The sequence below is a fragment of the Sciurus carolinensis genome, chromosome 3, assembly GCF_902686445.1.
Source record: "Sciurus carolinensis chromosome 3, mSciCar1.2, whole genome shotgun sequence".
Classification (NCBI taxonomy): Eukaryota; Metazoa; Chordata; class Mammalia; order Rodentia; family Sciuridae; genus Sciurus; species Sciurus carolinensis.
Window position 1 is genome coordinate 61,306,068 of NC_062215.1, and position 14,856 is coordinate 61,320,923.

The 14,856-nt window shown below is 38.2% G+C and overlaps 1 protein-coding gene across 4 annotated transcripts in view; it reads left to right on the plus strand.

Moving 5' to 3' along the window:
• Positions 1-14,856, plus strand: part of Smg6 (SMG6 nonsense mediated mRNA decay factor) — a 239,452-nt gene that overhangs the window by 128,733 nt on the left and 95,863 nt on the right. For all 4 annotated transcript variants that reach the window (XM_047547528.1, XM_047547531.1, XM_047547529.1 and 1 more), the window contains one exon: positions 986-1,187. In XM_047547528.1, coding sequence (XP_047403484.1) covers positions 986-1,187 — 202 coding nt within the window. The remainder of the gene's footprint in view (positions 1-985; positions 1,188-14,856) is intronic.

Here is a 14,856-nt window from a genome sequence, read left to right on the forward strand (position 1 = left end):
ATTTGAGGTATCCCAAGGCAGGCTAAATTTTTTTTTTTTTTAAACTTGAATGGATCCTTAGCACCCATCAAAGCAGGAATCTGAACAATAGTAAATGACCACATCTACTGATAAGTGATGGTGAGAGAGAAACAAACCCTCTTTTAAAAATTCTAACTTGGAGTTTTAGATGGGGAGAGCCAAATTTTGTATTTCCGGTATTTTTTCTTGTTGTACCACGGTCTGGTGATATGCAATGAGGATGACCAACCATTCTGGTTTGCCCAGAACTGGAGGATTTGCAGGGATACTTCCAGTGCTAAAACGAAGAGAGTCCCAAAATGTGGCTAAAGGAGAAAGGAGAAGGTGTGGGGTAGTCAGGACAGCACTGATACAGGTTTATCTGCTAAAATGTATGAGAGGCTTTACCTTCCTGGACAGATCTTAGGAGGCCAGGAAAGAGGGTTTTTTGTTAGATCTGTTTGTTTGTTTTCTTGCGTATACATATGGAGGAAATTTCTAAACCATCATAAAGGGAACACCCACATGACTCTCTTCAGTGACTGTACCCCATGTAGCTGTGACTGGAGGAGGGAGGCTGGTGCCCAGTTGCTGTCTGTGTGGCATATACTTGGCTACATGGGAGGGGGAATTCTGGGAGCTGCCTCAGGCACTGAGTGTCTAGAGTGTTTGAGTAAGTGTCTCAGCACACTGTCTGGAAAGGTGACAGGACCTGCATTAGGCAACTGATCCTCCAAATTCTTTTTCCTGTCTGGTTAGGATTAAAAACTCCCCCTAAACAATTTCAGCTTTGCATGGAGGAATACACACACCCTAGATTACTGCCATGGGCACAATTTCATATCTAGCATTTTTGGTACAATTCCTTGGCAGCTGCCAGCCTGGACAACTTTTCTGCAAGTACCTTTCTGCTCACAAGTGCTGAGAATACTTTTATTGGTCTCTCTTTAGAGCTGCTCCTCTTTTCTGACCTTATTTCTCACAGGGTTGCTGTGGATGTGTGGTCAACACTGGCAGATTTCTGTAACATATTGACTGCGGTGAATCAGTCTGAGGTGCCACTGTACAAGGACCCGGACGATGACCTCACCCTTCTTATCCTGGAAGAGGATCGGCTTCTCTCGGGCTTTGTCCCCTTGCTGGCTGCCCCTCAGGACCCCTGCTACGTGGAGAAAACCTCGGATAAGGTCAGCCCTAGGCCAAACGTCCCTCCCTGTTCACCCCTCCTCTTAATTCTCCAGACTTTTTTATTCTTGGGAAGTTTTCTGTGCAAACGGAACATGATTAAGTCACTGAGAAGGGTGTTAAAGGGAAAATATCGACCTTTTAGCCACTGACATCCAGTTCTGTGTCCTGGAAAAAAAAAAAAAAGCCCTTTTGACTTCCTTTGGGGTGTGTGTGTGTGTGTGCGCGCGCGCGCGTGTGCGCGTACTCACTGGCATGTTGTATATACGATCATTTCCTCACTTGTTTAAATAGTGCAGCTTGTGTTGGCAGTGCTCTCACTCAGCTCCAAATGGTTTGCATCATGCTTAAAGCACCCTCCTTCCTCCCCCCTTCCTTCTTCCCCAGCCACAAAACTCTGCACTAGGAAAACAGCCAGGGCTTTTTCCCTTCTCTAAGGAGGAGAGTGATAAATAGGTGACTAGAGAGAAGCAGACACCATGTGTTAACTTACAAAAAAAGCTTTTAGGAATATGAAGCATTCCCCGCCGCCTGGTTTCTATATTCCTTTCTCTAAGGACAGTGTTTTAACTTGAACTTTTTTTCTTGTCTGTTTATAGAAAACAAAACCCATTCCCATTGCACTGGTGGGGGCTGTAGAGCTCCTAGTCTCTGCTTAACAGTTGGGTCTTCAGCCAGGTGGAGAGTAGGGCAGTCCAGACTACTCTACTTTTCCCATATAGCAGTCACTCCACTGGGGAAGTAGCAGCTACAGACTTTGGGGGCAGTATCCTGTGTTGGGACACAGGATAATGACAAACCCTGTGCCTGTCTAACTGCACAGTTGTTAGCATCACGTCTTGTTGGGAGAGATGCCTTTGGGGAGGACACCACAAATGGCTTCTCAGGAGGAAGTCTTTTGACCTAGATAAAGTATATATTAGGGGACAGAGGTAAATATTTAAGATAAATAAATAAATAAAAACTAGATTCCAGGGCTGGAGTGTGACTCAGTGGTAGAGAATTTGCCTAGCATGTACAAGGCCCTAGCACTGGAAAACACTAAATTCAAAACATGAAGTACAAATAAGAGTTAGATCTTGTTTATAATATAAAATTTTTAAAGCTCAGTATAAAGTAGTATTTATTCATTACAGAAAATTTGGAAGACAGACAAATAAAAAAGAAAAATTAATCCATAATTCCTCCACCCAGAGATAACATCACAGTCATTTTGCTAATTGCGTATAATCATATTTAATTTTGAGTATACACACACATTTTTAAAAAATAAAACTTTGGGGTATATGTGCTGAGGGTGTAGTTCAGTGGTAGAACACTTGCCTAGTATGTGCAAGATCCTAAATTTAATCCCTATCACCAGATTCAGGAGTGAGAGGGTGCAATACACCAAACGGGGGATCACACTATGAATACTACTTATAATATGCATTTTTTCCTTTATATTTTTATGGAATTTTTTGTGGTGCTGGTGAAAGAACATAGAATCATTTTTTGATGATCTTTTAGTAGTCTTTTAATGTGCCAAGATTTCTCTAACCAATCCTTGCTTTATCAATTCAAGGGAATATTCCCTATATTTTCATTTTTATAAACAGTCAATTAATGGCTCATAACAGAATTTAAATATATATTCACTTTGGTTAAATTGTTGTAAGTACATAAAGGTCCTAAGCATTGATATATCAAAAAGCTGTGTTCACTAAGAATTACATGAAAAAATGTTCAACATCATTAGCAATTAGGGAAATGCAACTCAGAACTACACTAAGCTTTCACCTCACTCCAGTTAGAATGACAAACAATACAAATAGTATTAAATACAAACAATAAATGCTGGAGGGAATGTGGAGAAAAAGGAAAACACTTTTACATTGTTGGTGGGATTGTAAATTAGTACAGCCACTATGGAAATCAGTATGGAAGTTCATCTAAAGACCAACATATGGAATGGAGCCACCATATGACCCAGTTATACCACTCCTCAGTATTTATCCTAAAGAATTAAAGTCAGCAGGCTATAGCAATACATGCATACCCACTTCAATAGCAGCAGAATTCTCAATAACCAAACTATGGAACCAGCCTAGGTGTCAATCAGTGAATGAATGGATAAAGAAAATGTGATATATATATAATATATGTGATATTATATATATATATATATAATAGAGTTTTATTCATCCATAAAGAAGAATGAAATTATGTTATTTGCAGGAGAATGGATGGAACTTTAGAACTTTATGTTAAGCAAAGTAAGCCTAACTCAGAAAGTAAGGGGTGCTATGTTTTCTCTCATGTGGAAACTAGAGAGGGAAAAAAAAAAGTGGGAAAAAGGTGATTGGAGGGGTGGGGGTCTCATGAAAATCAAATGGAGATCAGTAGAGTAGAGGAAATGGACCAGAAGGAGAGAGGGAGGGAGGAAGGAAGAGGAGAAATACTAGGGAATGATATTGACCAAATTATATTGTTAAATTGTACACATGTACAAATATGTAACAAAGACTCCTGCCATTATGTACAAATGTAATGCACCAATTAAAAAAATATAGGGAAAGAAAAAAACATACTTACTGGGCTAAAAACATACTTACTTACAGTAGCACACACCTGTAATCCTAGCTACCCAGGAGGCTGAGGCAAGAGGATCAGAAATTGGAGGACAACCTGGGCAACTTAGTGAGACTCTATCTCAAAATAAAAAATAAAAAGGTCTGGGGATGTAGCTCAGTAGTAGAGTGCTTGATTCAATCCTTAGTTCTGTCAAAAATTCTGCTTTTTGGATGCATTAATGTTTAATGAATTTGAGGAAGGAGAGAATACCTCTTTCTGCAGAGGAATACTCATTTTATGCCTTTCCAGCAAAACAGAGTGAAACTCTGTTCTTCTGGTCTCAGGGGACAGTAATATGGATGTGCAGCATGTGGGGGACTGAGGACAGCTAACAAGTTGTTTTTAGTCTTTGGAAGATAGTAAGTTAGAAGGGAAACTGGATAATCATGGCTTGAGCCAGAGCATCCTTGTACGGGGTGTGTGTGTGTGTGTGTGTGTATGAGATCACAAAATGGTCTTCATTCTAGAGGGTGGTTTTAGGAGTTGGCTGTTGAGTTAGTTGTCTTTTGGTACAGGACAAGGAAAAATCCTCATCAGCTTCAAGCTTCCCATGCCCCATCTTCACCCATCTGTCAGCATCCCCAGCTATAGTGTTAGGTACCAAGCTTAGGATCTGGCCAGAGAACATAGCACCAACAGTCCACCCTCAGCCAGTGGGAATGGTGACCAGAATGTCCAGGAGACAGTTTCAGTTCACTGAGCATTCAGGGACTGAAATAAGTACAGTACAGTGAGCATAACATCTCAACATCCCACATCACCCAGACCTGGTCTTCATTCTTACCCCGTCTGTGTAAATAGTGGGATTGATTATTGAATTGTTCATGTCAAACTCTTGGGGTTATTCTTGACTCTTCTTTTTCTCACACTTCTGTGTCTAATCCATCAGCAATTCTTGTCTTCTTTCCCTTTAAAATACCTGCAGATACAACTCTTTCTTACCACTACACCCTAGTTCCATTTATTGAAATACCTTCTAACTGATTTCTGTGGTCCTCCTTCTTCCTACTCCTGTCTGTTTACAGCATAGCAACTAGAATGATCTTTTTACACATATGTAAATCATATCGGCTTTCTTCAGAACTTTCCAATGGCTGTTCTTCCATCTTCCTTCCTTCCTTTTTCCTTCCACTGGTGATTGAACCCAGGGGTACTTAACCATTGAGCCACATCTCCAGCCCTTTTTATTTATTTATTTATTTTTAATTTTGAGATAGTGTCTTGCTCAGTTGCTTAGGACCTCACTAAGTTGCTGAGTCTGGCCTCAAAATTGCAATCCTTCTGCCTCAGTCTCCCAAGTCACTGGGATTACAGGTATTTGCTACCATGCCCAACTGCAGTGACTGTTCTTTTTTGAAAAGCCGAAGTTTTAACAGTAGCCTCTGATGCCCTTCATAATCTGAGTATTCCTCCACCCCACTCTCTGACTTCAGCTCCTCCTGCTCTCCTTGTTCTCAGTATACTCTAGTCACATTGACATCCTTGCTGTTCCTTAAGCAAACCAAGCACTCATACCTGAGGGTCTTTGCAATCATTCCTCTTTTAACCTGGAATTCTCTGTCCCCAGATGTTGCGTGGCTCTCTCACTCCCTTGTAAATGTCATCTTCTTAAAGAGGTCTTGCCTAGCTACCCTATATAAGGTGTTACTCATCTTCCTTTTCTTTTTGCTTTGTTTTTTTTTTTTTTTTTTTTTTTTTTTCTCCATGGCAAGGAAAAATAATCATATACCTCCCATTGTCAGTCCCTGGGCTAAGTACTTAGCATACCATATTTCTTCTCAATAAACCTGCCATGTAAGTATGAGTACCTTCATTTTATAAAAGAAGAAGTCTGAAGCTCAAGAGTATTAAAAACAGTGATAAGGTCACATAGTTGAGCTTTATGACTGACCCAGAAAATTAGTGTAGATGTGGCAGAGGAAATCTTTAGAAATTCTTAACCATTTAAAAATCTGAAGAAGGTAGACATTTTCTCAAGCTTCTAACCATCATTACTAAGAAATGTAAAATATCTCAAGGACTCCCCAGTAGCAGCAACATGAACAATTTCATTACTGTTTGAGATTAGTTACATGTATGGTTCAGCCTGGATGCTCATTCAGTAGTTATTTATTGAACTCATTGCCCACAAAACATGGGAGATCCAGATACAAGGCAAATATTCTAGTTTGGGAGACATTTGTGGCATAACGATGTCAGTGGCAAGATAAGTTGATTTTCACCAATAAGCACTGAGGAACTCTTGCAGTTTTGTTAAGCTGGTAATATTCCAAAGAAAGCTTTGCTTTTTGAGCATTGATTTGACACTAACATTGTCTTTCCCAAGCAGTTTCTGTGGCACTCTAGTTTTGTAGGTTTTGAATTGATAGGTTAAAAAACAAAACAAAACAAAAAGTTTTGTAATCACATAAGTAAACCAGTGTTAAACAAAATCCGTTACTGTGAGACTTCTTGAATCTTTTAACACTATAATATACATTGCAAGATTAGCCTTTGTAGTTATTCCCAAGCTTTCTTCACTTTTGATCTTTTTGATTTACTAATTATCTTGCAGGAGTAGTATTCTGCCTAAAATAAAATATAATCTGAAAAACCACAGAAGAAAGCCCAGGTATAATATGAGTAAAAGATGAGAAAACATTGTTTTGGAATTACTCAGAAGTAAGATAAAAAGAGCAAAGACTAAGGTAAAATCAATAGGGTGAAACTGATTATATTTAGAGAGAAACATCACAGGTGTGAACCAGTTGAACCAATCAAGGGTAAGTGATACTGCCTTTACTGAGTGATCGGTAAGCACTTGAATTCAGAGTTTACATAGTTTACCCAAGGAAATATAACTAGAAGGAAAGTGGAGATTTAAAACCTCGTTTGTATAACTTCAAAACCCATGTTCTAGCTGAGCACAGTGGTGCACAAGTTTGAGGCCAGCCTGGGCAACTTAGCAAGACTCCATCTCAAAGTAAAAAACAAAAATTTTTTTAAAGACTGGAGCTGAAGCTCCATCGTAGAGCATCCCTGGGTTTATTCCCCAGTACCACAAAAACAAAAATAAACCATGTTCTGCTGGGTGCAGTGGCTCAAGCCTGTAATCCTAGTGGTTTGGGAGACTGAGGCAGGAGGACTGCAAATTCAAAACCAACTGGGACTAGATATCTAGAATTTACTTCAAAATAATCTGGCAGAGGTCAATGAGAATGACGATACAACATATCAAAATCTCTGGGACACTATGAAAGCAGTACTAAGAGGAAAATTCATTGCATGGAGCGCATTACAGAAAAGAATGAAAAATCAACAACTAAATGACCTGACATAGCTCAAAGCCCTAGAAAAAGAGGAACAGAATAACAGCAAAAGTAGTAGAAGACAGGAAATAATTAAAATCAGAGCTGAAATCAATGAAATTGAAACAAAAGAAACAATTCAAAAAATTGAGAAAACAAAAAGTTGATTCTTTGAAAAAGTAAACAAAATAGGCAAACCCTTAGCCACACTAACAAAGAGAAGGAGAGAGAAAACTCAAATTACTAAAATTCGTGATGAAAAAGGAAATATCATGACAGATACCACTGAGATGCAGAACATAATGAGAAGCTACTTTCAAAATCTGTATTCCAACAAAATAGAAACTACCAAAGACATTGACAAATTTCTAGAGACATATGCTCCTCCCAAACTGAACCAGGAGGACATACACAATTTAAACAGATCAATATCAAGCAATGAAATAGAAGAAGCCATTAAAAACCTACCATCCAAGAAAAGCCCAGGACCAGACGGATTCTCAGCCGAGTTCTACAAGACCTTCAAAGAAGAACTCATTCCAATACTTCTCAAAGTATTCCAGGAAATAGAAAAGGAGGGTACCCTACCAAACTCATTCTATGAAGCTAATATCACCCTCATACCCAAACCAGGCAAAGACACATCAAGGAAAGAAAATTTTAGACCAATAACCTTGATGAATATAGATGCAAAGATCCTTAACAAAATATTGGCAAACCGTATCCAAAAACATATTAAGAAAATCGTGCACCACGATCAAGTGGGATTCATCCCTGGAATGCAAGGATGGTTTAACATCCGTAAATCAATAAACATAATCCATGATGTCAGTAGACTTAAGGATAAGAATCATATGGTTATTTCAATTGACACAGAAAAAGCGTTTGACAAAATACAACACCCCTTCTTGCTCAGATCACTAGAAAAAATAGGGATAGTAGGAACATACCTGAACATTGTAAAGGCTATTTTTGCTAAGCCCATGGCCAACATCGTTCTAAATGGAGAAAAACTGAAACCATTCCCTTTAAAAACGGGAACAAGACAGGGATGTCCTCTTTCACCACTTCTATTCAACATTGTCCTCGAAACTCTAGCCAGAGCAATTAGACAGACTAAAGAAATTAAAGGGATATGAATAGGAAAAGAGGAACTTAAGCTGTCACTATTTGCTGATGACATGATTCTATATTTAGAGGATCCAAAAACCTCCTCCAGAAAACTTCTAGAACTCATGAATGAATTCAGCAAAGTAGCAGGCTATAAAATCAACACGCATAAATCTAAAGCATTTTTATACGCAAGCGATGAAACATCTGAAAGGGAAATGAGGAAAACAACTCCATTTGCAATAGCCTCAAAAAAAATAAAATACTTGGGAACCAATCTAACCAAAGAGGTAAAAGATCTCTACAATGAAAACTACAAAATATTGAAGAAAGAAATTGAGGAAGACCTTAGAAGATGGAAAGATCTCCCATGTTCTTGGATAGGCAGAATTAATATTGTCAAAATGGCCATACTACCTAAAGTGCTATACTGATTCAATGCAATTCCAATTAAAATCCCAATGATGTACCTTACAGAAATAGAGCAAGCAATCATGAAATTCATCTGGAAGAATAAGAGACCCAGAATAGCTAAAGCAATCCTTAGCAGGAAGAATGAAACAGGGGGTATCGTAATACCAGAACTTCAACTATACTACAAAGCAATAGTAACAAAAATGGCATGGTATTGGCACCAAAATAGACAGGTAGATCAATGGTACAGAATAGAGGACATGGACACAAACCCAAATATATATAATTTTCTAATACTAAACAAAGGTGCCAAAAATATGCAATGGAGAAAAGATAGCCTCTTCAACAAATGGTGCTGGGAAAACTGGAAATCCGTATGCAACAGAATGAAACTAAATCTATCTCTCACCCTGCACAAAACTCAACTCACAATGGATCAAGGACCTTGAAATCAGACCAGAGACCCTGTATCTTATAGAAGAAAAAGTAGGTCCAAATCTTCACCTTGTTGGCTTAGGATCAGACTTCCTTAACAGGACTCCCATAGCACAAGAAATAAAAGCAAGAATCAATAACTGGGATAGATTCAAACTATTAAATAGCTTTCTCTCAGCAAAGGAAACTGTCAGCAATGCGAAGAGAGAGCGTACAGAGTGGGAGAATATCTTTGCCACTCATACTTCAGATAGAGCACTAATTTCCAGAATATATAAAGAACTCAAAAAACTCTACACCAAGAATACAAATAACCCAATTGACAAATGGGCTAAGGATATGAACAGATGCTTCACAGAAGATCTACAAGCAGTCAACAAACATATGAAAAAATGTTCAACATCTTTAGTAATAAGAGAAATGCAAATAAGATTCCATCTCACCCAGTTAGAATGGCGATTATCAAGAATACAAGCAACAATAGGTGTTGGAGAGGATGTGGGGAGAAAGGTACACTCATACATTGCTGGTGGGGCTGCAAATTAGTGCAGCCACTCTGGAAAGCAGTATGGAGATTCCTCAGAAAGCTTGGAATGGACCCACCATTTGACCCAGCTATCCCACTCCTTGGCCTATACCCAAAGGACTTAAAATCAGCATACTACAGAGATACAGCCACATCAATATTCATAGCTGCTCAATTAACAATTGCCAGATTGTGAAACCAACCTAGATGTCCTTCAGTTGATGAATGGATAAAGAAACTGTGGTATATGGGGCTGGGGAGATAGCTCAGTCAGTAGAGTGCTTGCCTTGTAAGCACAAGGCCCTGGGTTTGATCCCCAGCACCCAAAAAAAAAAAATAAAGAAAGAAAGAAACTGTGGTATATATATATATATATATATATATATATATATATATATATATATACACAATGGAATATTACTCAGCCATAAAAAATAATAAAATTATGGCATTTGCAGGCAAATGAATGAAATTGGAGAATATCATGCTAAGTGAGATAAGCCAATCTCAAAAAACCAAAGGACGAATGATCTCGCTGATAAGCAGATGATGACACATAATGGGGGGTGGGGGGGCAAGAATGGAGGAAGGAGGGACAGTATAGAGGGAAAAGAGGGGAGGGGGGAAGGAAAAAATAATAGATGAATCAAACATCATTACCATATGTAAATGTATGATTACGTAAATGGTATGCTGTTACTCCATGTACAGAAACAACATGTATCCCATTTGTTTACAGTAAAAATGAATTTTAAAAAAATCTGACAGGATGGGGCAGATAGACTTATAAACGTAGGGGTAATAGGCCAAATTTTGATCATTGTTGAATATGAATAATGGCTATATTGAGTTCATAATAGTATTCTATTTTTTTTTCTTTTACAGTGTTGGGGATCGAACTCAGGGCCTTGCACATGCCAGGGAACCACTCTACCACTGAGCCACATCCCCAGCCCGTATTCTTTTTCTGTATGTGTATAATATGCTTTAAAAACTTGGGATAAAAAGATTTTTTTCATGGTGCCAGGGATGTAAACCAGGACTTCACATACAATAGGCAGGCTCTCTAGCACTGAACTAAAAACCTGGAATGACCGTGGGTTTTGTTTTTTTTGTTTTGTTTTGTTTTTTGTTTTTTGTTTTTTTTGGTGAGGGGACAATATTGATTGAACCTGGGTCTCACACATACCTGGCAAGCACTCTACCACTGTGCCACATTTCCAGTCTATTTTTGTTTTATTTTGAGACAGGGTTTTTGCTAAGTGCCTCAGACTAGTCTCCAACTTGCAGTCCTCCTGCCTCAGCCTCCCAGGTAGCTGGGTGTAAAGGTGTGTGCCACCATGTCCAGCAGAGTAACAATCCTGAAAGCAAAAAATAAAAATGTGTCCAGGAAAAATAATTATATTCCAGGAAAAATAAATAAAATTCTGTTCTTTCTGCCGCATTATGTTCTTAAGTGCTGCAGAAAGTAATCAAACCATAATAACAACAAAATTTTGCTTTTTCAGGCATTGATTATGTTTCAGGCACTGTGCTGAGCTCTTTACATGCATTTTTTTAATTGAAACACCACCAGCATTGTAGGTAGATACGGGGCCATGATGAGAAGGACACCATTTTGGAGAAAGATGTTTTCAATATCAAAAAAGCTTAACTGCTGGACTGGGGAAATAGCTCAGTCAGTACAGTGCCTGCCTCACATGCACAAGGCCCTAGGTTCAAACCCCAGCACCAAAAAAAAAAAAGCTTAACTGAGCTGGATGGGATGGCGTATACCTGTAGTCCTGGCTACTCAGGAGGTTTGAAATGGGAGGGTCATAGAGCCCCAGAATTCAAGACCAGCCTGGACAACATACTGAGACCTCATCTAAACGGAAAAAAGAGACCACTTATCTGTAAAATATGTTCATGTGACTACATAGCTTATTGGCTATACCATAGTATTTTAGTCCTCAATCATGCATTTTAGGAAATACATATTTTTGTATTGACTTTTTTGTTTTATGAATGATGTCATCTAAGGCAACCTTCTTCAGAAATCTTTGCCTATGTCTTGTTTGTTTGTTTTTGTACCAAGGATTGAACCCAGTGAGCCACATCCTCAGCCCTTTTTCACTTTTTATTTTGAAATGGGGTCTTGCTAAGCTGCTTAGGTACTTGCTAAGTTGTTGAGGCAGGCTTTAAACTTGTGATCTTCCTGTCTCAGGCTTTTGAGCTGTTGGGATTACAGGTTTGTGCCACTGTGCCCAGCTTCTTTCATTAATTCATAAGAATAAGTTTTCTAAGTGAAATTACTAGGTCAGAGGGGGTAGATATATTTTGAAGATTTTTCACAGGTAAGATCAAATTGACCCCTCGAAACAATATAGCTGTTTAACTGTAAAATATGAGGGTATCTGTTTTCTAACTTCCCTTTCAATCTAGTTTAACTTTTGTAACTTTGCCAGTGATGGGCAAAAATATGTCATCTCATTGTTGTACTTTTCATTTGGTTACTAATAGTGTTGGTTTTTTTTTTTTTAATTATGCTTATTGGCTCTGTGTACTTGATTGTTTTTATTATAAATTATTTTGTGTTCTTTGCCCATTTTACTACTTATATATTTTTTTCCTGGTAAATTTTAAAAATTCTTTATGAATGACTTGAACTTTCTTTGGTTACTTTCTACAGGGGATATTTTGTTTTTATATTGAATGAGATTAGAATTTAGTGAAATGTTGAAGGGAGAGGTGTTAGTACTTTATGATGTAGGCAATAAGAAATGTTCCTTTGTTGTGCCATGCTGGATAAGATCTTTTGTTTTTACCCCTTTGAGACAGTTTCTCTTTACCTACCCCCTCTATGAGTCCATAGATATTTAAAGAAAAATCATTTCCAGCCAGATATTTAGAAACAAACTATGAACTCTATTTCCTTCTCTTTTGCCTGTTTAAGCCAATGAACCCTTGCTAGGGATAGTTAAAATAAGAATTATATAGTGTTTTGAAAAGTCCTTTGGTTTTTAGCAAGAAAACATTATGAATTCAGGCTTAATTTTTGCCTTTTCTCCCTTTAGGTATAATTAAAAACCTTTGCTTAATGATTTGTTTTGCCAGTGGCCCTTGGGCACCATCCTTTTATATTGGGTATTTGTGTTCTCTCACCTCTGTTAATAATTTATAAATTTATAACATTATTAATTACCATTTTTTGTTTACTCCAGTTATTTCAGGTTGTATCAGTTATTGCTTAATTTATAAATCTAATTACCCAAATGGGGAACTCAGTTTTTATAACCATGCTATGGATAGGTCAGTGATTAGGTATTCTCTTAGTCTAGGATAGTAATTCTCACATTTTACATTCATCAATATCTTGTGGAGGGCTTATTAAAATTCCAGTTTCTGAGACAGAGAAAACTGCTTCCGACTATTTTTAAAGTCAGTTTACTGTAGGCCAGGCACTGTGGTACACACCTGTAATACCAGTTACTCAGGAGGCTAAGGAAGAAGGATCACCAAGTTCAAGCCCAGCCTGGGCACTTATAGCAAGATCCTGTCTCAAAATAATTTTTTTTTTAAAGAACTGCCATGCTGGATGTGGTGGCACATGCCTGTAATCCCAGGGTCTCTGGAAGCTGAAGCCAGAGGATTGCCAACCTCAGCAATTTAGGGAGGCCCTAAGCAACTTAAGGAGACCCTGTCTCAAAATAAAATATAAAATGGGCTGGGGATGTGGGTTGGTGGTTAAGTGCCTCTGGGTTCAATCCCTAGTACCAAAATATTAAAAAATAAAAGAGCTGGGATGTAGGTCAGTGGTAGAACACTTGTCTACCATGTGTGAGGCCTTGAGTTCAATCCTTAGTACTGCAAAAAATAAAAACAAAACACCACCAAGTTCTGTGTCCCACCCTGAGAATTTCTGATTGTGGGGAGGAAGAGAGACTGAAAAATGCATTTCTAATATAAGTTCAAAGGTCAGGCTAAATGGTCTAGATTCCACACATTAAGAATCTCTGCTTTTAGGAACTTTGCAATTAGGCAAAGATTTTTGTCCCAGTGAAAATGAAAACCCCAGGTGTAAGTAGTCTTCCTAATACTATCTTGATCTTTAGAATGAAGATCATATTACCTGAGAGTTCACATGGTTTACCTCCATTTTGCCAGACAGTTTTTCTGAGCTCTTCAGAAAAAAGTTAGAAGCCATTGCGTGGTGGTGCATGCCTGTAATCCCAGCAGCTGGGGAGACTGAGGCAGGAGGATCTCAAGTTCAAAGCCAGTCTCAGAAACTTAGTGAGGCTCTAAGCAACTTAGCAGGACCCTGTCTCTATAAATAAAATACAAAAAAAGTCCTGGGGATGTGGCTTAGTGGTTAAGTGCCCCTGGACCCAGTGCCCCCCCCCAAAAAAAAAGTTACACTCAGAATGCTATGAATATCTTTCCTGAATATATATATATATGAAAAGTCACATGTCTGGATGATCCCCTTTCCTAGAACTATATAAATGATACTTAGTCCTTGTCATGTGTTTGATACTGTGTAATAAGCTTTACATTACTTCATTTAAATTTCACAAAAACCCCATAGGAATTTTTGCTATAGGAAGGAACTTACCTAGGATGACACAGCTAAGAATGATAGAATCAAATCCAGGCAATCCGAGTCTAGAACATATGCTCAATTATATATAAATACAGTAGTAGAGTGATTGAACAAATATATTAACTCAGTACTTCCAGTTCTTCTCTTGCCTTTGATAGTTTTGTTTTCACTGAATGCTTAATTTTTCACCAGCAACTTGGAAACTTTTTACCTGATTTGAGGGTGGTGATCTGATTTCCCAGGACAGTTCCTGAGATGAACAAGGAAGTAAAAGTTTATATGATTGGATTAGGACAGTTAGGCAGTTAGGTTAAGTTTACCTGCATCTTTCTCTCTGGTTTGGATATTCTTCAAATCTTGGAATGTCCTGGATTCAAAGACACCTGAATGTCTAAAATATGAGTCTTTGGAGAGAGGACTTGGTTGGTTGGTTTGTCATTTGTTGTTTTTTAAGCTAACACTTGAGAATGCTCCAAGAAGTGCTGAGAATGCTCTATAACAGGATGGCACACAGTTTGGACATATATCCACAGGACAAAAATCTAAGAGTATTGGTTGTATAGCATCTAAGGACCAGAAAGTCTGGGCAGTGTTCTGAACTCCAGATTTTGCAGTCAGGATTGCTTTTTATAAACAATGATGCTTGGAATTGGTTGATGGGGATGACTTATAGATAAAAACTGAGCGAATTATGTAAGCATGCC